This window comes from Urocampus carinirostris, chromosome 17, assembly GCF_059441175.1.
Source record: "Urocampus carinirostris isolate Australia breed hairy pipefish chromosome 17, RoL_Ucar_1.0, whole genome shotgun sequence".
In the NCBI taxonomy this organism is placed as follows: domain Eukaryota; kingdom Metazoa; phylum Chordata; class Actinopteri; order Syngnathiformes; family Syngnathidae; genus Urocampus; species Urocampus carinirostris.
In genome coordinates, this window is record NC_142365.1 from 27,520,942 (window position 1) to 27,548,686 (window position 27,745).

At 37.2% G+C, this 27,745-nt stretch overlaps 1 protein-coding gene across 2 annotated transcripts in view; it reads right to left on the reverse strand.

The window, feature by feature from the left end:
• Positions 1-3,859: 3,859 nt before the first annotated feature.
• The window catches only part of klf5l (Kruppel like factor 5 like), a 28,778-nt gene continuing 4,892 nt past the window's right edge, over positions 3,860-27,745 (reverse strand). For both annotated transcript variants that reach the window (XM_088321588.1, XM_088321589.1), the window contains 3 exons: positions 18,132-19,002; positions 16,661-16,720; positions 3,860-5,811 (listed from right to left, as the gene is read on the reverse strand). In XM_088321588.1, the coding sequence (XP_088177714.1) occupies positions 5,633-5,811; positions 16,661-16,720; positions 18,132-19,002 (1,110 nt within the window). In that variant the 3' untranslated portion in view covers positions 3,860-5,632. The remainder of the gene's footprint in view (positions 5,812-16,660; positions 16,721-18,131; positions 19,003-27,745) is intronic.

Consider the following 27,745-nt stretch of genomic DNA (forward strand, 5'->3'; position numbering starts at 1 on the left):
TAGTTTGTAATCTTCCTTGTGCTTTGAGCACTCGTTCCTGCTCGCTCTAAACAATACAGTCACAGCGGGTGGTCAAATATGATGTCCTTTTAACGTTTGTCATCAAAAAAATAAATACATGGATTCCGCATTTGTTGGTGGCTGAATTTTGCCTAAAACTAAGGACTAGGCTGTTAAAGATAAAAGTGAAAACCTTGTTTGGGCCTCAATTTCAGTCGTACTAGTCCCAAATCAATTTAAAATACTTCTTACTTGCAGTGTTTGCCAGAAAAGAAAAAAAAAGTCTGGCTCCATCACTGGAAAGCTATTTAAATGCATTTGTTTAACAGAGAGGCGGGACGGGACACGTCCTGAAAAACGTTTCCAGTGAGTGACAGGTCGCTGGGTTTATATACCGCAGTTTCACCCGATATGCACTTCAAGCTATGTCTTCATTTTGAACCGTATGTTTGGTGCGTTTCGGGATTTCAGTTGATGTTGCACAATGTTATTTTGCTCTTTAGAGTAGAAGCCAAATAAAATGGTTCTCCTAATAATTGCTCAATTGAATCCAACATTGATGTTAGGACCTAAAAGAAAGTATTTCAGGCATAATCAAGCCAACGAGTTCAAATGATTTGAGTGAAAGAAAAGCTCATTTTAAACTGTGAACGGACTCAAGAGATAAACAAATATATTGAATGAAATAACATGGCTACTAATAATTAAACATGTTTTTGTAATATTAGTTTTAAAAGCAGGCTTTTAAACTAATAAAACATGTTGGTTATTGCTTTATTGTATGTAATTTCAAAATACCAGAAAGAATGCATAAAAACACAAGACAGAAATAACCAAAAATGAACATAAAATACAGTCCAGCTAGACAAATCTAATAGTTACCTACCTACCTACCTTCCTACCTACCTTCCTACCTACCTACCTACCTACCCACTGTACCTATCAACCCACTGTCCCTACCTACCTACCTACCTACCTACCTACCTACCTACCTACCTGAAATGCTTGTTTTTGGAATGTGGGAGGAAACCGGAGTGCCCGGAGATAACCCACACAAGAACGGGGAGAACATGCAATCTCCATAAAGAAGGGCTGGTAGCTGAATTTGAACCCTGGACCTGTGAACTGATCCGCAGATGCGCTAGCCACTTAGCTGCCGTGCTGCTAGTCAAAAATATTTTTCTTAAAAGAAAAATGTAAAAGAAAATATTTTGCTTTTCCCTACTTTAATTCCTGCTAAGCCATTTATAATGCACGATGGAAAGGGGCATCTACCTTGCACAAACATGCTCAGCAACTTCTGCACAAATGAAAGGAGTAGTAATGGCAAAAAAAATATGAAGGCGTTGTCTCCGTGTCACCGCGATCAGGCAAATCACGCTACAATTACTTCAATAACAACAGCGACTACACCCAGTCTGCTTCTCTCAGTATTTTTTTTAGAAACTATTGTTATTATCATGGGAGTCAAGAAGACGATTCTCATAACCTGCTGTTCTTCTGTCTTCAGCTTAAAAAGAACGGCACGTTCAACTTTCACCAAGCAAGTTACGCCCTAGAAGTCTTAACTACTTACTATTGTTTTCGATACTAACTTGTATTTAGTTTAAAGGGACATTATGTATTATTTAGCACGTCCTGGTGTATTACGGGTAGTTTGTATTGGGTGGGGGTTAAATAGTTTCTAGTACTTGTTTTTGTTTTCTAAAAAATTGTATTTTCCCATATTATTTTATTCAAATGGATTCATATTTCTTTTAGTCTTAAGTAATCATCGTTTCAATTCCAAATACAGACCCCACAAATACATTAAAGAGAAATATCTATAAAAAAAAATTTAAAAAATATTTTGATTTGAATAATGTGCAAAAAACATTGGCTAAAAAAAAATCACTTTAAATGAGACCTCAAATGTGAATAATTTCACATTACACAAATCGCTAATTTAATTTATTTATGAAAAACAACGGGCAGCACGGCGGAGCAGTGGTTAGTGCGTGTTTGGCACAGTTCTGAGGTCATGAGATCGAACCTCCTGTGTGGAGTTTGCATGTTCTCCCCGTGCTCGCGTGGGTTTCCTCCAGGCACTCCAGTTTCCTCCCACATTCCAAAAACATGCATGTCAGGTTAATTGGCTGGTCCAAATTGTCCCTAGGTGTGAATGAGCGAGCAAATTGTCTGTCCCTGTGTGCCCTGCAATTTGCTGGCAACCAGTTCAGGGTGTCCCCTGCCTACTACCCAAAGATAGCTGGGATGGGCTCCAGCACCCCCGCAACCCTACTGAGGATAAGCGGTGCAGATCATGGATGGATGCATGGATAGGCAAAACAACACGCCTGTGTGGGATGACCAATAGTAATAATTTTTTGAAAATTAAAAAAATACATTTTTAAATTGAAAGCTTAGGCTTCAGCAAAATGTTTTTGATTCAACTCAAGGAAATTGGTCATCTATCATAAGCTGTAGACTGTTCCTGTTTATAAACTGGCACAGTGTGTAATATTTAGCGCCTTCATTTAGCAATATCTAGTGGTCAAATATTACAGTGTTGCTTTAAACAATATCTCAGCTCCTTGTTATGGTTGTGGATACTAACTAGTACAGTCATCTTTTGCTATATGGTGGTTTACTTTTCACAGTGTTGGTACTCTACAGATTCGCATCGTGCATTGTGTTTTGGATTCTGATTAGCTAAGCAGTCCACTGCTCATTGTTATTTGATGATAAAGTAAACAAAAGTATATTAACAAAACATTTATACAGTACCTTTATTTGTTAAGCAATTTCTTGAGCCGGTAAAAAGGGTTTTTTCTTTGGTTTCAGTGTTTAAGTATGTAGGGTGATGCCCCCCTTATTCCAGAAAATGAATTAAAAAATGACTTATAACGTCATACTATGATGAAAAACGCGTTTCCAAATGTTCTTTTAAAATTGTTTGAAATCCTATCCAACCGGGTTTCTTACACATTTTTCATCACAAAATTCAAGCACTTTTAAAGGACTTTCATAGACAAATTTCAAATTTCTCCAGTGTCATTAAAAAATAAATCCAGTGTGAATCACGTATTTTGCTGAGTCACAAATATAATAATAATAATCAGTGATTTACATATGCGATTTTTAATCTTGAGTGTGCATTTATCAAGAAATATATTTTTTAGATCTTGAGTAAATCACTAATATATTCGTTGTGGAGACAAATCTCCCAATAGAGTTGTTGGGTAAAAATGAGAGTCATATCTCGCTTTCTATTCTGTAGCACGAAGTTATTTCCATGCAATTTACCAGTGGGAGACGCAACATTTGTTTTTGTAAGGTCCGTGATAAATGTCCAGAATTGATTCGTAATCCTTGAACTAACACACATTTGAATTGGCCCAGTTTAGGTGTAGCATGTTTGGGAGGCAATAATGTTTCATAAGACAATGTCATACAAACTTATGCCAGCTGCCGTTAATCATGGGGTAAAAATGCAATGGCAAAGCGAAGCCGAAAGGGGGCAGTGTCAGCAGCATTTTTTGAGAAGACTTGTGAAACATGGCAATAATTTCAAGCGCTTACAAGCACTTTACCCAAAATTCAAGCACTTTTCAATCTCGGAATACACATTACAATTCAAGCATTTTCAATTATTTCAAGCACCTGTATGGACCCTGTCTAAGGTTTGATTATATCTTGCATAAAAATGTAAAAATATGTCGTTGGGAAAGAAATGCTTTTGATTGGACCATTATTTTAACAGAAGAATATAAGGATTTCTTTCCGCGATATATAGAAATGCTAATTTTTGAGGTATAGGTCCGTATAAAAACCAAATACTAAACTCGTTGGATAATAATACAAAATATATTTTTTCAGATAAGAATGAAAACATCTTTTTTTTAATGGAAATAAAAAAAACAGCAAAAAAGTCACATATCATTTTTTAAATTATCTCCCAAAATCTGTAAAAAAAAAAAAAAACAGACAAAAACAACCTCTACTGCAGCATATGCCACACATTCTGATTAAACATTAAAATCCTGAAAAATATTTACAAAAGCATTACAAATTCAAAAGACACTTATTGTTATATATGTACATGTTGCTCTTTGAGAACACGAATCCTTACTAAGATAAGAAAAAACAATAGATTGAAATTAAAGACAATTTCAACACAGTGCATTTGTGCAACCGTGATGGGAGTCCAAAATGTTTTAGAAAAAGAAACCACATAAACTCGTTAATTACAAAAGCTTTTTATCACCATAGCAACACACACAAACAACAAACTAAGCTCCAAAACAGGCCCAACTAGTTCATGACTAAATCCAACTTGACTTTTCTTAAGGCTTTTTTGCGCACTTATGCAGAGTACTAACGATCAAAATCTAGAAAGAAAAAACATCAAGTATACATCTAAATACATTCATTGTTTTTTCCCCTTCTGGACACACATATGCTCAATTAAAAATATAAAATATGTATATGTATTTACATGAGATCGGGGGGGGGGGGCACATCAGCCACACAAAGTTTGGAAAGGTTTCACTAAGCAGGAAGAATAAAACGAGATGAAAAAAAAGGAAAACACATCTTTTAAAGAGACAATGTGTATTATTTGACCATTAAATGTCGCTGTATTGTGTCATGCAACTGAAAACGAGTGCAAAAGAGCACAGGGAAGAATACAGACTATGGTGACTCAAAGTCACCAAAAAGAACCATTTTTCGTATTGATTTATTTAGTTTTTGTCAAACCTTGGGTGAAGGGCGAAAATAAAGAGAAAAAACTGGAAAAAAGAAAACAAAGGGAAAAAAGGCTTAAATAAAAGAAGCAAAATGAAATGAGGACAAAAAAGGAAAAGTAAATATCAAATAAAAAAAAGAAAGAAAAATTGAAAAGAACAAAGAGAGAAAAATAAAGAAAAATGACAGGTTTTTGGGTACCCGTAGCAGCAAGATGGCCAATAGTTATGTCAGCTCACTCTAGGTGGGGCTCAAGTTATGTAAAATAAATGCCAATTTCTCAACCAATGACTATTTTAATTTTCTTTTCACCACTAGGAAGCATTAAATAATAGACACTGTCTCGTTAAAGATCCCTGGCGAGAAGGTTAAGTATGACTCATGTTATGAACTAAATATTCATTTATCTACCTAGGAGTATTTAAAGAATATACACATTTGTATAATAGTTCATGTACTTTTGCTTATACAAATCAAGTTTCTTTTAAAATTATCTATTCTTTTACCACTCAAAGGCACAAACTAATACACACAGTTCCTTTGAATAAAACCCAACTTTTCATTGTTTGTATTTTTAATTTTTCAGCTAAAATGGAATCTGAAAATCCCTTTCAAACTTAACTGAATTTGAGAACATTTTGTTAATTTTCTTGCAATTTTTCGGCAACACTTTATCTTGCCAGAACTGAGAAACAAAAGTGACAACATATTGAGGTGCATGTTTCAAGGAAAACTAGGTTAAATCCATGTGCAACTCAGAAGGATTCAATCTCGTCATATTGATATAAAAAGAAGACATTTTTAAAAAAGTCAATTTGACAAGGCAGTCCAGGAAAAAAATTGGTAATGGCAAAAAGTTTGAGAGAAGAAAAACGCAGTGAATTTTTCCGACTTTGTGTCTTTCTCAGTTCTGGTGACGCTTCATGTGAAGGGCCAAGTGGTCCGAGCGTGAGAAGCATCGGTTGCAGGCTACGCATTTGAAAGGTTTGGCCCCCGTGTGCTTGCGGTAATGCCTGGTAAGCTCGTCCGAACGGGCGAAACGCCAGTCGCAGTTGTCCCACGTGCAGCGGTACGGCTTCTCGCCTGAAAAAAAAAACCCAACAGAACCACTTAATCCAACTTAGAAGTTTACAGTGGTACATCTTACGAGCGCAATTTGTGCTCGTAACCAGAATTGCTTGTGTAGGGAGCCATCCGTCCATCCATTCATTATCTGCACAGCTTATCCTCAATAGGGTAGCAGCGGTGGAGCCCATCCCAGCTACCTTCAGGCAGTGGGCATGGGACACCCTGAACTGGTTGCCAGTTAATCGCAAGGTACACAGAGACAGGCAACTCACTCGCTCATTCACTCCTAGGGACAATTTGGGCCGGTCGATTAACCTGACATGCATGTTTTTGGAATGTGGGAGGAAACTGGAGTAACATGCAAACTCCACACATTAAGGCTGGTTGCTGGATTTGAACCTATGACCTCAGAACCGTGCCACGGATGCGCTAACCATTCATCTGCTGCGCCGCCCTGTAAATGTGAACCCTAAATAGCTATGCAATGCATACACATTCAAATAGTAAATAAAATGATATTAATGAAATAAAATGAGTCTATAATGAACACTAACAAACATGTATGCGTGCTGCCGGGAAATAGGTTGCAACGAGAGTGCATATGTGTCAACTCAGTTTTCCCCATATTTTTTACTTTTTTTAACATTCCACTCTGTGAACATCCAAAAAACCACAACAACCTCGACTGGCCCATTTCTGCTCGATTCTGGATCGTTTTGGACCCGGTCACTGGTAGCAGACGTCATCGTAGATTGCTAGTATTGTTTCGGTATCCTACAGTCTGTCTTCTTGTGAGTAAATAGGTGCCATGTAGTGCTCTTAAAGTTTATTATCACTTAGTAAGGAGTATTTGCAATCATTAATAAAGGGAGCAATTGGCAGAGGTTGCAAGAGATTGAGAAACTCTCGATAAGTAAGCACTTACTGTAACTTAAAATGAACGTAGGCATTAAAAAAATACAGTACAATTTCTTATTGCTTTGTCTCCTTAGTAGTTTGCACAAATAGGATGAGCTGATGCCCGGCAGTAAGCAGTTACGAGCATTGAGCTATCTCATGCAGTTTCTATTGGTAGTCTCTGAGACTGCTCGCTAACAGGATTAAACTTCATAAAGCAAGGTAGAGTTTTGTTAGAAAACAAACAACTCACATACCTACATTCTCATCGTTAGAGGTGCTCGTATAAAGAGGTACCACTGTATTCTGTTTTGAATTTGGACAGCTGCAAAGGAGATTGCATAGGATGCCAGTTGGTTATGTTGACTATTATTGCTAACTGTTATTTGTTGTTTTGACTATTATGAACTGTTGACATCCGGGGTCTCAGACTTAATTTACTTGGACGCTACTCGATATAGGGCACGGGTTTGACAAAACTTGCATTCGGGCCGGGCCAGAAAAAAATGGCTGCATTCAATTTTTTGGGGATATGATGATAGAGTCTTAAATCTGTTACCTCAGCAATACACAAGAAAAAAGATAAGCCAATACAATGTTATTTTCGTTTTTTACCGTTGTGGAATAACAATTCAGAAACATGAAAAATATAGATACCAGATGTTCAACAAACAATACCGATTGTTTGACATTCGAAATGTGTAACAGCCAAAGTGCCAGCTAATCATCAACTATGAGGTTAAAAAAAAAGAAAGAAGTTGAATGGGCTCCTATGCAAACATACCACAAGAAAAGCAGGAAGAAGGAAAACATACAAACGGAAAAGAAGATAAGAAAATTAGATATTAATTCACTTAGTGCTACAAGCTTTTCTTTTTTGTTCTGAGAAGTTAGCAAACCATTTGACATCTTGAAAAGTGACCCTTTTATCCAAATATGTGAACAATCAGGTAAAGCACGTACTTACCTCACAGAATGCTATATATCACTTAAATAAGCGAGTGGACAAGCTAAACAATTGCTAACATCCTAAAGTGGTAATCATTTCAATTATTTAAAATACAGTTATTATTCCCCAAAATTGCAAGCTAAAATGTGAAATGATCAGTTAATTTGCTTAATGTCAACAATTTAATGTTTGCAAATGTGATTCATGCAATAAATTACCCACGAAATAAAAATCGCTACATGGTACAAAACATTGTCTGGATCTGTTCTGTCAAACTAAAATGTAACTAAAAACAAATAGTAAAAGTGCTGAAATTCCATTATTTACTCATTTTATACAATTAGCATCCTAAAATCAGACGTGTACATGGGTTAGAATAAGTTAAGAGGAAATTCTGTGTTTGTTTGAATATAACACGTGCGAAAAATTTTAGATTAAAACATTTTCTTTGACTTTTTCTCAGCTCAAAATAAGCATTGAAAGTGACAAACAGTGTCAAATACATGCTGCCGGGATTCAATTTGATAACTATGAATGCAATACCAACATAAAACTTTTTATATCATCTCCTTCAAAAGTCCAATTCATCATCAGATACATAAAAGAATTGTTTCCCTCGTTGGGATTGTTTGCGTTTTTTTGTACCTTTCAGGACGACTTTGTTTTCTCCATTTTTCTCTGGTACCATGAATAAAAAAAGTATGATGATGAGATAAAATATAACGTGCGTTACACACAAATAAATACAGTAATCCTACCCGCACGACCCACACTCATTTTAATTCCACCTCAAACGCCTGATTCACTCTGGGAAATCTCACAAAAACACTTCCCCACCTCAAAAAAAATTCACCTTGGATCTATACAATTATTTCACCTAGGTCCCCCTTTTGGACTTCGGAATGGCAAATTTTTTTCAAAAGATAAGAGATTTTTATGCCTTTAAAATGTTAGCTGACGGATTTTGAATGAGTTAACAAACTTGTTAAGATCATATCTTATAATGAGTTTATTTTTTTCTGAAATTCATTTTGTCAAATACAGAGCATAGCTTACATGCTAACATCAGAAGTCATTCAAAATAAAGTTAGCCAACATGCAAATATTCCAAATATAATTAAAAGAAGTGACCTTGTCTATGAAGTCTTCGAGAGTAAGAAAGCAATAACTACAAAGCAATCCTATCATTTGGTCCGAAAAAGTGCTAGCTAATTGCCAACGCTGATAAGATTGGCGTACAGCCATTGACCAATCAATCAATCACAATGTGGGCAGTCATTAGCGGTGACAGGGAGAGTCCAAAAAGCAGGCGGCAGGTGACCATGATAAACAGACGCTAGCAAACGTTTCAAAATACGGTGTTTTTTTCTCCCCGCAGCTTCTTTCAGAACAATACAAAATGCCATACAATAGAAAACAACATGGTAATGTATAGTCAAAGGGGCCTGATGGTGTGTTTGGTCAAAAGCTTGGTCACCTGACAAAGATTATTACCCTCCAGGGTGCGCAAAACGGCGGCTGAAACCCGACTCGCGCTAAACAAACACTCTCTGCTGGCGTACTTTTCCAAACAAAAAAGGTCAAGCTGCCTTTAAAGACGTGATTAGTTTACGATTTAAACGCCTACCAATGGAAAGAGATATGATTTGGTAGATTTTCTTACCGATGCCATGGCCTGAATTTTCACATTGCAAAGCTTGACAGTCTAAAAGTCAGTGTAAGGCAGGGGTGGGCAACTTTTTGAAGTCGGGGGCCGCATAGGGTTAAAAAAAAAAATATACCAAAGGGCAGATCCTAGAGACCAAACCAGTTCTTTTTCCATTTATGAATAAATATACATGCAGACATCTACATGTTACATTCCTTGATATTGTTTTTTAAAAATATTAGTTTCATCAAATTGGTTAATAATGTCCTAAGTCCATGTTTTAAACCCCTAATTTAATATTTTGTTTCGTAGTATGACTTTAGTTATTTCTTTCGTGTTTTTGTAGTATTTCTACAATAGTTTTTGTCATATGTTCATAGTAGTATTTATGTAGTTTTTCTGTAGTATTTTTGTAGTAGCATATTGAACTTGTATTTTTGTAGTCTATCTGTCATTGTATCAATGTAGTATTTTTGAGCATGAAGTGGTATTTTCAGTATTTATCTAGAAGTACTCTTGGAGTATTTCCATAGTGGTATTTCCTTAGTATTTTTTGTAGTATTTTTTTTTTGTTTATTTTTGTTACATTATTATTTTATTTTTTGTTTATTTAGTTGTATTTTTGGACCATTTTTGTAGTGTTTATGCAGTCGGTTCTTTTTAGTATTTCTAAAGTATTTTTGTAGGGTTACTTTACTTTCATTTATATAATATTTGTGCAGTAGTATATCCATAGTATTATTTTTGTGGTATTTGAGTGGTATATCTGTAGTATTTTTATAGTATTACTGTAGTTATATTTTTTAGTATTTCAATTGTAATATTTCTGTAGAACTACTTATGTATTATAGTATTCCTGTAGTGATATTTTTAGTATTTCTATAGAAATATTTTTTTTAAATTTGCATATATTACTTTTGTAGTATTTCCATATAGTACTTTTGTCATACCTCTGTAGTAGTTTTGTCATATTGTTGTAGTTATATTCGTCTAATATTTCTGTTTTAATATTTATGGAGTAGTATTTTTGTATTATCGAATTTCTCTACTAGTATTTTTATAGTTTTTCTTTTTAGAATGAAAACAAAATAATAGATTAGGTTCCGTTATTTCAGTACTAAATTTGATATTCAGTTTTGAAGTAATTTGTGGTATTTTTTGGGGTAGTTTTACGTGTAGACACGCAAAGGGACAATGGGGACAATGTAGGCACCAAAAAACATTTTTATTAGTAGTACTTTATTTACTAGAGTATATATTCTTATTTTATCTTGAGCTTTTCTTTTGGTGGGCCAGATAAAAAAGCCTGATGTGACGCATGTGGCCTGCGGGCCCTAGTTTCCTCGCACTGCTGTAAATGTCATTAAAAGCATTTTCAACTCAACTGTTTGAGCAGCTGGCAAATCCGAAACCCGAAACAACGTCTGCGGAGAAGCGTCTTCTCAAACGAGGCTACAGCTCTAGCAAACACAGCAAAACAAAACAGCGTAGAAAGTGCATCCATCACTCTCCTCAACACACAAAAGGCTCTTTGTGTGCCTTTTTAAAAGAGACCTGACGTTTCTTTTCTAAGAGGGGAATTGAAAGTGCAACAAAGTAAGGCTCAAAAGCTGCAATGCAAAAAAATATTACTTTTTTGAGTGAGGAAAAAATAAAATCATCGGGTTTTTATTAGATTTAAAAATGTGAAAACAGACAATTTGACCAGTGCAGCAAATTGTTTCTTTGTCGCAGTGAAGGGCAGACAAGGGAGGCAGGCCATCATGGAAATATAATATGAAAAGTATGTTAAATAATGAGCAACACGGCAGCTGAGTGGTCGGCCCGTCTGTGGCACAGTTCTAAGGTCATGAGCTCAAACCTTCCTGTGTGGAGTTTGCATGTTCTCCCTGTGCTTTCATGGGTATCCTCTGGGCACTCTGTTTCCTCCCTGCGACTGCCGGGCAACCAGTTCCGGGTGTCCCCTGCCCACTGCTCGAGGACAGCTTAGATGGGCTCCAGCACCCCCGCGATCTTACCAAAGATAAGCGGTGCATATAATGGATGGATGTTAAATGGTTATATTTATTCAGTATTAATGTATAGTATTCTTTCTCATTTAGTTTTACAATTTTTAAATTTTCTTTTTCAAAATCGCTGAATTTTCACATCATTAATACAATGAGTATGCTATTTTTGCAGATGCAGGGTGAGGCATGCAATTCTCTTGCCTCTTGGCAGAGGGCGATAGTGACACCAAAGATTATTATTTGGTGCATACCTCTGCCCCAAACAATACAATTAGTGATAGCACTAGCAAGCTAACAGCAAATAAAGCCATTAAGTATTTTCTTTTTCTCGTTGTATGGACTTTTTTTCCCCCATGGTGGTTGATTACCTATTAATACTTTTATTCAACAGGAACAGCACATAAACTTCATTTATATGTTAAGGCAGGGGTCCCCAAACCTTTTCCTGTTAGGGACACACAACTTTTCCCTTCTCCGATGAGGGGCCAGGGTCAGTTTAAAAAAGAAAAAACATGATGATTTGCTGAGTAACTAAAATTATATTGCTTTCCAGAAAGCCACAATCGAATAACCAATCTGGACTTTTCACAGAACAAAAGCCAGAAATTAAATATTGACACTATCAATGACTTTAATAATAACCAAATAACTCTCTGTATTCTTCACAGAACAAAAGGCAGAAAATAAATAACAACACCATTTACGAAATAAATGATAACCAAATAACACTCTGTGAGGTCCCCAACGGATAGAAAGTCAATGTAATATAACCTTTTTGTTGTGCTTTTGACAGTCTTAACAGGTCCAAGTTCATTTTAGTTGTTAGTTGTTGAGTACTAGACCACCAGTGGTATAGATGACTTACAAAAAGGCAGTGGATTTTATCTCATTATCACTCTATTTTTAGTCACAATAACAGAGAAAAATGTTAATTTTGTTGTGCGTTTCACATTAAACAATGACATGGTACTGTGACTAAAGATTGTGTGGAAATGAGATAAAACCCAATGCCTTTTCCTATATCATATATGTGGACGAAAGCATGACCAACTTGGGTGTCTAACTTGTTTGGGTGTTTGGGCATTTGGGTTGGCCATGGTCCCAATTTTTTTTGTGTGTGTTTTTTTTCTACTTTTCCCCTTCTTATAATTTTCTTTGTTTTTCTATGTGTTCGTCTTGCTGTCGGTAAACCCCTCTCGAGGGATATGACCATGGTAGATAGATAGATTGATATGTGGTAAGAGTTTGGCGCCATCACCGCTGCGACCCAAGATTGAATCTCGTTACAACCAAAAACGCACAATCCGACTTGGGGTTAATTTTTAGGTTAAAAAAGAAAAAGAAAAGTGCATTCAAATTGCTTTCTCGTATCGTTCAAGGGGGCGGACCAAATGTGGAGATGGGCTATATGCAGCCAGCGGGCTGTAGTTTGGGGACTACTAGGTTAAGGTAAGACAATAAAACATTTTTTCTATCCTTCAGTTTATATATTGTATTTCTTCCTGACACTGCCAATAATATATTGAATAAGATGAAGATTCATTTCATTCATACATCTGTAAATCTGACTGTGCCTCACCAGACAGTAACCTTACTGCACATCACTGCATTTTCGATTCATTCTCGGCCGTATCATTAGTTTTCCCTTATACCTCCAAAAACACAAACTTGTATGACAACAAAGATATTTTATGACAAATTCCGCATGCTTTTACTGAGGCAAAGAGCAAACACTTAACAGACTTCTCCAGGACGCCCATAAAGTCTTTATCAGCTCAGCTAGTGTTTGTAAAGAGGGCAGTGTGGTTTGACTGTGGGCGGGGCCGAGGATCCGAACACACAAGTCCATGGTCAAGGTTGCCCTTAGACCAACCCTTGGGCCCCTACATATAGAGGAGGGCTGATTGTTACGATAACACACTTATTTACTTGTGACAAAGTCCGCCAAGATTTTCGATTGCCTTGTTTACATCCACGAGCTCAAAACGCAGGGTTAAATTAGCATTTGTTAGCAAAAGCCAACAATCGCAATGTCTCATGATGACTGAGAGCAACAAAATTTGCATTACTAAGGTTCAAAGCGAGTAACATTTCGTCAGCCGTCCCGCCACATAGTCAGGAGGTTCTGTTTAAACTCAGAGATCTGGTCAAATGCTAGTATGAGATGGAAATAAGTACAGAAGAAACAAATGTAACGACCAACAACCCTCCAGGTATCACCACAAGCATCACCATAAACCACCAAGTGCTTGAACCTGTGACCAAATTTAAATGTCTTGGAGCTGTCACATAAACAAAACAAACAAAAAACGGTCAGAACCAGAAACCATGGCCAGGATAGCTAAAAACCCAGCCGCACTTGCCAGACTTAAACCCGTCTGGAGAGGCTAGAACATAGCAATGAAATCAAAGATCAGACTCATACAAGCGCTGGCTACTTCCATCTTCATCTACTCTTGCGAGGACATGGACTGTCACAGCAAAACTGGAAAAGAAAATCCAGGCCACGGATATTTGATGTTATAGGAATCTTGTAGGCATGTTCTACATAGCCCGTGTTACAAACAAAACAGTGTGCAACGCCACCAGGGGGGCACAGTGGACACTACGAACAACTGTTGTTAACTGAACGGATGAAAACTTCAGTGGTATGGTCACGTCACAAGATCATCAGGACTTTCCAAGATCATTCTCCAGGGCTTTGTCCAAGAGGCGGTAGGAAGGCAGGAAGACCCAATTACAGGCTACGTTTAAGAAGAATTACATGAATTGATGATTTATTTGTAAACATCGATCAACTCAATTTCTCATGTCAATTTGAAATCAAATTTCCTAAAAGATCGCAATGATCCATCATTGGTGAGCGATTTTCAGAACCAGCCTGCGGGCAACTCAGCAGTTCCTAGAGTTCTACCTGGGGCACCACGTTGAAAACTCTGATCTAAGTCACTGTACAGTCCCTTTAATTTTCAGGTAAATGTGACATGCAAATGCAATTTGGTCTGATGGCAAACATCAGTGCCAGACAGAAAAAAATTACTTCTCACATCTGCGTGGCAATCTGGCACTATTCTCCACAGTATTGTTCATGTGGGAAATGCTGTATGCTGTTGTCAATAAATATAAGGCCACACTTTACACAATGTGCATTGTATACACTATCTGAGTTTGAAAACAATTGACCTTCACAACTTGGAGTAGATCAGAAAACAGCCCAACTTAATTCTGCAAATTTTCCAGCTAACCGCATCACGTGTACACGAGGCTTAAAGTCACAGTGTGAAATATTTGACCACTAGATGGCACTGTATTGTCTAATGTGAACAAAAACCAGTCCCGAGATGCCATACAAACATAACGGCGACTTCTTGGTAGGGATTCCACTATGTCAAAGATATACAAATTTCTTGTCCTATGGTTTTTTTTTTTGCAAAAATTAACATTGGTATGATAGTTCATGTATTTTTGCAACTATTCATATCAATGTTCTTTTTTTAACTAAATGAAACAGTTTTTTACTACTAAGAGGTGCTAAATATTACACACTGTCCCTTCAGGTTTGTCACTCAGCCTGACACTCGGTGGTCTCATTTAAACCCATTTATGGGACAACCGAATTAACACCCTGGACAAATGGAAGATTTTGTATAAGCTATTTTTTTGGGTGCTTATTCTATGTGCCAGTAAAGACCTCACCATTCCACATACTCCTTTCATGAGTCATTGCCATCAACCAAACGGAAAAAACAAGACTGGGCAGGTGCCATTTTGCAAGTAAAACCTGCTGATGAGACATTCTAACCACTCTAAAAACGTTTAACCTTAATATTGCTTCTTTTCTGACATGGTTAGACTACTTGTGATACAAAATATGCTAGCATTCAGGATAAAACATTTATACGCTGATAAAGTGGGTAAGTATTCTGCTATATGGATTCCCACATGGCGAACTAGCTAGATTCTTATATTAGCAAGCTTGATTCTATCTATTTAAGTAGCTCATTTCTATTACGTTTATGAATAATAACTTAGACCATATGTGTCACACTCAAATGGGCCAAATGTGGTACACCACATGATTTTGTTAATTTCCGCAACACGTCAGTATTTCCAAAATCAATATGAATGAGTGAAATTGAGAAAAAAAAATATCCTAAAAATGTCCAAGAAGATTTTGTTATTTTGTTATACAGGGGATTAATTTGTTCCTGGATTGTGCTCATATCTAGAAATGCCTGTATCTTGGGCAAATTTTCCAGAAATGAAATAACTGAAAACAATTTAAATTGTCCCCAGCCTCCCAAAAGCATCCAAGTTAACCCAAAATAGCTATTAAACACATCTTACTGATCACTAAAAACACCTTTAACTAGTCATTGAACATTGAAATAAAGTAAGAAACAATGATAATAAAACAATTTCAGTGGTAACATCTGCAAATTCAGGAACGTTTTTTTACTCATAAGACAACTCTTAATTCGTAGCTTGTATGTAGATGTATTACTGTTTTTAATGCATCCACAGAAGGGTCGCAGGGTTTCTGGAGCCCATCCCAGCTGTCTTCGGAAAGTAGGGTTTTTAATGTATAATACATTCATCTGTTTATATGGTGCATTGACATTTTTTTTTTCAAGGGAACTGTAATTTTTGTGACTTAAATAATTAATACATTTTGAGTTACTTTACATGAATGAGTAGTCACATATATTTTACATATCAATTACATTCAGTTACATTCATAAGTTACATCAGGCCCTTCAAGGACTGCGTTGAGCTGTTGTGGCCCTTGGTAAAAATGAGTTTGCCACCCCTGATTTAAAGGATCAATCTTTCTTAGTTAATTCATGATTAGCTAAATGCTAGCATCCCTAGCTTCAGATGCCTAACATTGCGGCTACCTCCAGTAGGTTCTCTTTTGTTTAACTTTCTCACTGCTGCCGTTTACAACGAGTCCTTTCCCACAGTATCCATCTGTGTTATCTTTTTATGATATTTACATTCATTCAACCTCACATTTTGGAGTATATCATCACTAAACTTAAGGAAAACTAAAACAAAGGGATAAGGCTTTTAGAGTTTCGCCGTACAAAGTGAGTATCGAAACCGGCCGATCCAGTGCGTACAACAACAACCCCCCCTTGCTCCATAGCTTCTTCTGAAAAAGGACTAAAAAGCAGGAGTAACTAGTTTTTGAGTGAGTTATACTGCATTTTCATTTCCCTCCCGCCCCCTTTGTGCTTTTTCTTTCTCACCAGGGCAAGTGCCGACACGCAGAACAGCCGGAGAAAAGATGTGAATTCTTTTGCAGTTACACAAGGATATTAGAACGCTTCCCGATGTCCTTACTTAAAAAAGAATTACCTGTGTGCGTCCTCTGGTGCGCCTTCAAATGTGAGCTCTTTGTGTAAACCTTTGTGCAACCTGAACCAAAATGAAAAATGAAGAAAAACAAAATCAGAGTGAGAAAGGCAAACAAGTTAAGCACCTTTATAAAATCTAAACAAAAGTAGTTGGCACCTCTGATAAAAACAAATTTGCATATAAGAATGTTTAACCCATTTTTAAAATATAAAAGAAATGCGGTGTACGCATTGTGTGCCAAGAAAGAAAAAATTGGGTGGCAAATGATGGCTGAGGTATTTCCCTGAGAGAAAATAAGTACCAAGACTTCATTACCGTCTTGCCGTGCTAGTGGCTGTTGCGCGTTATATGGTTTATATATTTTAGCTGAACAAAGTGAAAAACAAATCTTAGCCGCTTTGACAGAAAATGTTGATTATTTGAAGTACTGTTTTTCACATATTAAATTTTAATACGTATTGTGCTGGTAAAATAATAACTTAATTTCTAAAATAGGCAAAATATACAAAATATAATCTTTTTTTACATCTTTTCACTAGATACATAAGTATAAATTCAGGTAAAGTATGACAAATAAAAATATACAATAACAAATATGTTACCTTAATTGGGAATATTATCTGCTGATTATATTTTTTAGGCGCAGACAGAAAGCTATATTCCAAATAGTCCAATCACTAGTTGCAAGGCAAGATTCGCAGCTCCAGACACAATAAACTAACCTAAAAGTTATTTAGCATTAAGAAGTTAACAAACCTTTGCCATCAATAAAACTAACAAGGTAAATCTTCAAGTATTGGGAAAGTATTTTTCCTATTCTATATTTTCAATCTTATTGGTCTCATAAAAAAAATAACTTATTATCTAACATAAGCAAAATTGTCTGAAAAACACATTGCCCTTTTCTCCTTCTACTAAAGAAACAAGTTGAACATGAAGTGCAAAAAATGAAAATATACAATAACAAAAATGTTACCTAAATTAGTAAAACTTTCTGCTAATAAGGCTGAATCATTTTTTTTTACCTGCAGGGCAGAAAACTATGATTCAAAGAAGTCCAAAAGAACTGAATAGGGTAATCAGTAGTTATCTACCCAATAAACTGACCTAAATTAAAAGTTAACTAGTTTTACGAGCTAGCCTTCAGAATAAATAGAAGCTAACTAGGTAACCCTCTAGGTCCAGTGGAACCTCGACGGTTGAAGGGACTAGTCTGCAATTGGGAAACCCTCAAATAGAAGAAATTAAACACACACTAAAATGTATAGCCCACAATTTAAACGGGGTGTAGGTGAATAATTTAAAGAACCCCCTTTTCTTCTCTATTTTTCACGAAAAATACCGAAACCTAAGAGGAAGGAATGACCTCGCAATTGAACATATGGGTGTCAACCATGCAACTATGTTGAGTTCCACTGTAAACAGAGCTGTAGACCTAGCTTTGAAATGTTAGCATGAGCAGACTAAAGACCTGGATAGTCACAGAAGTGAATCCTCCTCTTCTCCAGCTCTGGGTTGTTTCGCCGATTATATTTAGGCCCCGTCAGGACGCCTTGGCCGTGTGTCATCAGCATGGCATGCGGGGACAACCCAGTCACTTTAATCCCACCCACCAGATGCTGTCGGTACGGGGGTGGTGGCTGGCTAGCTAAACTCAGCAGCTCTGCCTGAGCCTCGGGGCTGCCTGGTTGCGAGTTCGGAGGAGAGGGGGGCAGACTGTGTGGTGCGGCGGACGCCTGGTAGTAACCGTGGGGCGTCCCCAACTGGTGCTCAGCTAACATGTAGCCGCTGGCGCTGCTGAGATTCAGCATGGTTCGAGGACCTGACACCGAGGGTCCGGAATGGGACAAAGTCATAGCCAGGTCTGCTGTGCTGTTGACCGGCATGTGGTAGACTTGAGGTTGCGGGGGCGTGGGTCCTATGTGAAGGTCAGCATCCAAACTCTGTTGCTGCTGCTGCTGCTGGGACCCGCTGGGAAGGTTGACACTCCCTGAACTCATGTCAGGCTTGACAAAAACAGGTGGCACGTTGAATACTGAAGTGAAGTCCGGTAGGGCCTGAGTGCCGGCGGAGGAGCAGGGCACCTCCAAGCCTGGTTCTGTCTTAATATGGGGTGGAGGTAGAGTCTTGTTGTGGCGATAGAGGCCGGTGCGCAGGTGGCCAGAGCCAGGGAAGATAAGGTTGATGTTGAGGCTGTAGGGGGCGCCAGGTTTGTCCTCGGAGAAGTACTCATCCACCACTGAGGCGCTCTCCCGCCGATACTTCTTGTCACTCAGGTCAATGGCAGGACTCAGCAGCGAGCTAGTGACCTGGGAGAGGTATTTATCCATCTCCAACTGCCCCTGGAAGGAGAGATCAGACTCAGTCTCACAAAAGTAGTCCATCAGGTGGCTAGCATTAACACAGTGATTCTTAACCCTGTTGAAGCTACCCAACCCCACCAGTTTCATATGTGCATTCACTGAAACCTACTAGAAAATTCAATCATTTTTTTCTCTTTTCTCATGTTGTTTATCCTGTCACCAATGATGTCATTTGAAAGCGTAATTCGGGATAATTTACCTTCAGCTGCTGTTCTGAGTATCAGATTCGCCATATTTTACGCAGCTGGCTTTACAAATGTTTCACCAATGGTGTTTGGCTTGCCCTGCTTTTTCAATCATGTGTGCACCTTTACTGTATGTGATGCTGTGAGGATTGGTTGTTAAAATGTATAAATCTAAGAGTAGACAGAAGGGCCTTATCATCAAGTCTTTCTCTCTTCACTTTGAACTGAGAAAGCATTATGTTCTTATATTACCCATTTAAACGCATCTTCTCAAAGTGATTAGTTTAGCCTGCGAGGCTGGAGTTGCTTAACTTGGCATCGTAAATCATGAAGATGCGATCCTGACTCCCATCCTGTTTCGTGAAACATGAGAATCCACATGGTACATATTTGACAGACCCTTTTTTTGTTCAACATACTGTATTATTGAATGAAGTATGAAGGAAGTAATTACACGACGTTCAACCATGTGATTCACATGTATCACTCCTGAGTGGGCTAAATTGTACACAGCACTAACTGGCCAAGCAACGTCACGTGATTATGCAACTATTAATGGCGAAGAGGGACATGTCGTTGTGTAAAGACATGTTAAGTTTGTGTCTTGACTTCCACGGAAGAGGCTCTACCTAACCTGAGACTGACTCGCTGAACCCTAGGGTTTGATTGAACCCAGGTTAAGAACATCTGCGTTACCACTTGGTTGCATGGCCCCCATCAAAGCAAGATAGCGCAACAACCGTGCCTTTTCAGGAGACGTGCAAATCATGTTTACCCTTGCATCTAGTGTGATGATTTGGTCAAAAACAACTAAAGGAGATATGCCACAGTTGTCACTCAAGAGCAGAGTTGGGCAAACCCGGTCGGCATGTCTTGCATGATTTGGAGTTTCGCTGCTTTTATACAGCTGATTCCTGTCACCAGGATTGTTACAATGAGTTATTATTTTGGATAACCTTAGCTGAAGACAAACTTTCAAAACCATGCAAGACATGTTGCTCTTGAGGAATAGGTTGCTTGCTCTCGAGCGAAATCAAACGCTGTACAAGCAAAATTCGACTGTGATTTTTTTCCCTCAGGTCTGTAGCTGTTATGTCTCTTATACAGTGGAATGTTGGATAGCCATTCTGCTGTAGCATGAATGTGTCCGCGTGGTAAGCAACACCAAAAGTGAAAATTTGTGTTAAAGCGGGACAATCATCACTAGATTTATTTAATTATTAAGGACCGATCCTGCCATATGTAGAAATAAATATGAATAAATACCTATAAATACTGTGCATGTTATATAATCAAACACATAAACAAATCATCTAATATCTAAAATACATAACTGCAATGTATTTAGATATTTATGCTTTTGGGCATTTTTTTTGTTTCCTTGTTAAATAATGACGAAAAGAGCATTCATTTTTGTATTTTGAATTTTGTCGCAGATATTGTCATCCATTTCATCATTTATTTTTTCACTAGGTTGTTATCAATGGCAAAAACAATTAAATTATTTGTGTCTGTATTTTTTTATTATGCATTTTTATGAGTCTTGTGGGGTATTTTAACATTTAGTCATTTGTTCTGTTGTGTATTTTGTCGCTTATTGAATCATTTATTTGCTCGCTAGGTTGTTATCAATGGCAAAGACAATTAAATTATTTCTCTCAGTAATTATTTTCATCATGTATTTTGTGGATTGACAATAATTTGTTCATTTATCTGGCGATTAATTTTGTCTCGTATTTTGTAACAACATCATGTTATTCAAATGAGGGGGTGGGTCAAACTGTCTGTCCTTTACCTATAGATAATGTTCATTACAGGCCAACCAATCTGAAAAGCTCAGGTGACTGGGCTGCCTCATTTGAATGACATTTCGTTGTGACAAATTCAATGACAAAATACATACCAAAATAATTTAATAAAAATAAATACAATAAAATGCCTAAATAAATGAATACATACCATCAATGTATTTTTTTAATATTTACATATTATGAGATTTAATTTCTTACATATTTATATGGCATATTTCTGTAGGTATTTATTTATCTATTTATTCATGTGGGTCCTCTGTGTTCAATGGGATAGGTTGCGCTTTAAATAATTTTCACCTAGCACCTTACCATTTCTGCCAACTATCTGTGTCCTCTCTTTGCAAAGCCATTTCGTCTTACTAATAATCCAAAAACAAGCCTCGTTATCTCATGCTCCATCGGAAGATCATAAAAACAGCGCCAGGCCAATGACCAGTTTTCTCAGCATTCCACTGAGCCATGAAGGGCAACATATGTGCAGGGCGGCCATTTTGTGTTGAAACATTAATGAATTGAAGTCACTTGACTTCTTTTTTTTTAACTGCAAATTAATACAAATTTACCAAAGGTAGCCTTGTAAAATGCATCAACAAACATCTAAAGTTTGTTGCATATGGACTGTTTTATTCAAATGTTATCCTTGGACTATATTTTTAATTCCACAATACTTGATTGATTTGGGCCCAAAACAGCAACTGTAAAGCATTACCTGTTTTTTGGAATTGAGGTTCCGTCTAATAAAACTACAAATCTTTGCTTTGAACATACTGGAGGTCATATAAAAAGATAAATGTTTGGTGGACCGGAAGTACGGAAACTCCCCTTCTCATTCAATAAAGTCAAAAAGGCAGCTGATAAGCGACTCATACGGTTTTGTTATCGTCGGACGCCAGGATTCAGAGCAGGATCAGGCGACCGCCTTCTACAATTATTAACTGAATTCATGGAGACGTTGTAAAAAACATTCTGAGATGCTTTTATATTTTTGCAGCTTTATTGTAGACCTTTGGGTACTTTGTTCATAAAAATCATTACTATACTTCAGTAACCTCAAAACGTTGGTTTAATTCTGTACCGTATTTGCCAGACTGTAAGGCGCACCCAAAAACCCATAATTGGCCTGGATTTGAACGTGTGTATTATAATCCAGTGTGCCTTATATATGGACAAAATTGGAAATGCATGACCATTTTTGTGCAAACATTGATTAGTCGCTAATTATCGCTGACCATAATTGCAAAATAATGGAGACGACGGGGATCAATTCGGGTAGAAATGGTAATCGCTCATTATCACACTACTTTAATTCACAGTACTACATATATTAGAGAGGAGGGAATGTTGTTTCACATTTTCTCAGTTCAAACTAAGCATTGTAAGTGACAAAAAGCTTTAAGTATTGAAGATCACATTGAATCTTATAACTGTGACGCACCCGGAACCAATTGTTTGATTGTGTTATTTTAAAATCAAACTGGATAATGTGTGCAGGAGTGCTTCTAGATAGTAATACACCAAGCAATGACGGTAAAAGCTACCTAGTGGATGAGCCCAAGTTTTCTATCCAATATTTGAGAGGCCTAATTTAACAAATTGGTGCAGCCCTGTGTTTCTTTGTATATATTTATTTATTTCAGGACGACAGAATTACTTTCCACAATGCCATCATTTTCATTCAGTTTAGAACTACCAAATTACTTCCCACAATGCCTTTATCATCATTGAGTTCATAATCTTGGGCGCTTTGTAATGACTTAAGACCTAATGCCTTTTCATGAGTTGTCTGTATCCCTAGAGGTCCAGTGGATAAGATCTGGTGCACTCAACAGAAGATTCAATTCCCGTATTCAAGTGTGATCAGTGATATATTCTGACTGAAATATTCCACTTTATTTTCTGTTGTGTAAACTTAACCCTGACTGTAATTTTAATTCCATGCATTGTACCTGTCAGGGGCGCTTTAATATGAAAAAAAAAATCCCCCCCCCCAAAAAAAAAAAAAAAAAAAAAAAAAAAAAAATCACAAAATTATTTTTTGGGGGGTGCGCTTTAAAATCCGGTGCACCTTTTAGTGCAGAAAATTTGTTTTTTTTAATTTTTTTTTTATGTCCAGGTCAGATTATCTTACACATCCGATGAACTTTATTCCGAATATTTTTTTTCTTAAAACTTTCAATTTTCTCAAGCGATTTTCTCAGACATTTTTCTCTTTTGTGTCTATTTTTACGTGACGGAGTTTACGTTTCACTGGATGGTTCGCATGCCTCTGGCTTGTGTTTTTTTGGCTTGTGCATAGGCTTCCATCGACACACCCGTTTGGAGGGAACTCTGTGTTTGTTATGTGAGAAGCATGCGTGTCGTTAAGGATTTTTTTCCTCCCCTTCATATGCCAGCCAGTCGCGATTACGAGCTATTCAACCGATGAAAACACCTTTTATTTCTTTCATTAAAATGCGATCTTGTCCAATCTTGTTGAATACCGGATCAGTTTTATGTCAGCATCAAAACCTTTGAGACAATGCTGATATTTTATGGTCTACTGATGCAGTGAGGGATAAAAAGGCCTGTTTTGAATGTCTATTGTGTTTTTTCTTCTGGAATCCTGGTCGTAACATACAATTCAAATTTACATTTGATGATCTTATCTAAATCTAACACATCTAATCGATATATATTTATGTGTGTGTGAATTTGTTTGTGATTTATAGGCTCCCAAATGGCTGAACTAATTCTTGTTAAACTGTAAACAGTTTTACTTAGGCCTCCGTGAGTGGCTTGTTTTTTCGTCACGGCACCGCCATTAAATATCAAGAAAATCGATAAACTGCTTTCGTGTGGCCTGGTTAAGTGGGGTCTCTAGTACCCAAAGGGACAAATTGGTTACAGCAGCTTCCGAACACCGACCACTCCAAACAGCCAAATCCAATCCTCTATCGGGGAGGCAACGCCAGGCCATTTGCCTGTAAAAATTATGAAATGAGCTCTAATTTGCCTTTAATTTCACTTTTAGTATGAAACACACTCAAACCAAATGTGTCTTTAATGGTGGAGAAGAATACTAATCGGTGGTGCTAGGGATGGCCAATAGAGTATTTGCACAGCTATCACTAAAATAATCTTTGAGCCTTTCATGATCAGCAACAATGGGGGTTAGCCATAATCCTGAAAACCCAGCAAATTATTTTTTTCCACAAAAATGTTTAGAGAATTTCAAGATTGTCTGACCATTTGAGGCATTATCCTTTAAGCTTTATTTAGGCAGTTAAACATATTCTTTTGAATAAGAGACTAAAAATCCATGACCAATCCTGAAGGTTGCTAGCAACGCATGATAACAACAAGACCTGTAACTGTTTCTCAAGATAAAACAAAGCAAAGTCGCTCAAGAAGTGGCATACACAAAATAGCGATACACACGATAGCCAATCACACTAAATCAAATTGCTATACTCTTCTCAAGCTAACGGCTAACTGTGTTACATTGTGGGATTTAGTATAACACCTTCAATGGACAACAGACTGATTCCAAATGCAAAATTCATTTCAAATATAAGTTTAAGATAATAAATACACAAACCTTATAGTGACAATGTGTAATATTTAGCACTATATTGTGTAATCCGAACAAAAATCGGTGCCAAATGAGCACAGCGGAGCAGCAACATTTCAGACAAACATGGCGCCGACTACTAGGCATGGATTTCGCGATGTCAGAGAAATACAAATTTCTCGACTCATGAATATTCGTAAAAGTTAACATTAAATAATGTCCCTTTACCTACTATACTGCCCTTTTTAGGGATGAGAGTGCGCATAGGGAATCCTTCCTTGACGCTTTGCTTAAATGCAAAAAATGAATGCACGTCGTCGTGGAAGATAAATACTTATTGGAAAATATCGCAGAAAAAGTCTGCCACAATTACATTTATAATCATCCTGGCCTCTGTATCGGAGTATTGATCAGCGAGATCATCACGCGTAACCGTACGCTTAAAGATTAACCGACCCTGCCGTCTTACGGCGTCTGATATCATGGTTAAAGAATCCGGTGCAGGCTTTCATACGGGTTACTCATTCTGCAGTTACGGATGGCAGGGTCGAAAGCGGGGGACGTCCCCATCAAAGAAATATTAGGTTACTGCAATGACATTAGGTTTATAAGAAAAGGGCATCGTCACACTGTTGGCAAAAAGTGGCATTTTTGCATGATATACAGAAGAAGTTTTTTTTTCCACAGGCTGATTTAAGTATTAAATACCAACTAATGGTGTGTCCTGATTACCATTGGCACTTTAAAAAAATAAAAAGTTATTTTTTTTCCTCACCAAGAATCAGTGCTTGGTATTGTCACTCCCCAGGAATGCCCAATAACCTAAATTATGGCCAGTTTTCAACACCTTTTTTAAAATTTGGCAGTTAGTGTATGTACTGTATTTGTGTATAATTTGCACACGTGTATATCAGGCACCTCTAATTTGGGTTTTAAAAATCTGTACACAATTTTCTCTCACTTTTTCTCAGGTCAAACTTAGCATTGTAAGTGACACACTTTGTTGGAACAGGTGTGTCCATAATTCAAATTATTTATTCACGACGTAAACTATGAACACAATACCAACATAAAATGTGCAATGTACTTATTTAATGTCTGTTTCCTTCATTATTTAACATCCGTCTCTGGTACCTTGACTAAAAATAGTGTGATAATGAGATGAAATATAATGCCTTGTTGTATGTCATGGTTATCAGTGGTAGGCAACCACTGGTTCGCGGATCGACACGGGGCCGTACAAAAAAATAAAAGGTTCAATTTTTTGCTTATACTGTATTTAATCGTGTAAACACATATTTTTTTTCATCCACAGAAATTAAATGTTTGGGTGCACGGTCTACTTAGGTCTATGGCAGTATATCACAGTAATCAGGCAATGATGATTTATCAGTGGACATCTATCACTGATCTCATTTGCTTGGCATTGGATGCAACAGAAATTGAACGCCTATCATGGCACTCAGATCTCTAGTGGTCTGGTGATTACACAATGGGCTTAGGCATATTATTATTATTGTTAGCATGTATTTTTATTATCATTGTTATCATCACTAATGTTATTATTGGGCTAGGACAAAATAATATTCAGACATTAAACTGGTCTGTGGTACAGAAAAGGTTAACGAACACCATCACCGGTGGTCTAGTGGTTAAGACTTGCAATGTCACCTGGATGACCCGGGTTCGATTCCTGTTGCATCCAATGTTTTGCGTTTGTGGTCAGCGATATTTTTAGACTGATCATTCATCGCACAAATACGGTAATATACTACCGTAAAACTTTGTATAACGTGCACCCAAACTTTTGGCTGGCATCATAGATGGAAGTCATTTCTGGAATTTGCCGACTTTTGAGGTAGTAAAAAGTGTCATACAGTTTTTTCCTTCTTCCACACTGTGCACCAGTAAAAGCCAAACAATTTCTAAAACCGGAATATGGGGAAAAAAAGTCAACCTGGCAGTTTTCCACTTTCCCAGGCAAAACAGTTTTGCCTATTATATATCAAAATTAAAACTGCCAAGAAGTAATCAAACTTAAATAAATCTTTAATAGATCAGTGTCTACTCCATGGTACGAACACAGACATCACAACTCAAATAAAAGTGCATGTAACAGGTAAAGCTGTACAACCCCTAGTTTCAACCGCCCTCCCCTCAACCATATCCCCCACCAGCCCTTCTGCTTGACTTTCTCATGGCGGTGGGCCTTTGACGGCAGTGCCCCGAGGCAGCTTATGGAGATGTGGGCCCTGCTCAGACAGGTTGGACCGCATACTGCTGTCACGACAGAGACGCTCACTTCAAAACAACAAAGAAAGGAGAAAGAATGACAGAAAACAAACAAGGTAGCATGCGGCTGAAGATGAGCAATAGAAAAACAGAAATAAAAAAACAAATACTAAGGTCAGTATAAATAGTTGATGGGGTTGGCGACAGGAGGCCAACTGCTCCCCTTATTATTGATTGCAATTCCCCTTATTAAGCGATAATAAACCTTACAAACACAACACATCACCTATTTACTCACGGCATGACAGATTAAGTAGAATACCGCAATATTAGCAATCTACAACTACGTTGTCATCTGCCACCAGTGACCAAGAGTATCCGGGTTAAAGCCTAAATGGGCAAGACGATATCGGTCTAATGGCCGACTCGGGGCCGTACAAATTTTTTTTTCTTTACCCTCACAAAAATTGTTATAATGCGTACACAATTTGAATGAATAAAATGATGAAGAAATACGGGAACAAGTATATGTGGATAAGTGTGCATGGTCATGTTTTGGCATTATAGGGGCTTGAAATGCAGTCCGCATTTAAACCACAAATTTACAATTCATTTTCGATGAGAATATAAATTTACAATAACTGCTGTCATTCAATCCAATCAATAACTGGCACAATCAATATAGTCAGCGCGGGATCTTTTACTTTATTTTAAAAACATCTTAAAACACTTGATAAGACTGAATACCATTTGTTTTTCTTAAATGTATTTTGTTTGTTCTTCTGTCATTTTTTTCTGCCTAAAGTTACATAGTCCTTTAAAATGTAATCATAATAATAAGCTTAACCTCTTTTTATAGCAACCAGCATGAGAACAATTGTGTTGATGCATTTTTTTTAAGCAATAGTCATCTTTGAAAAAATAGCATTGTTGTAATTTTACAA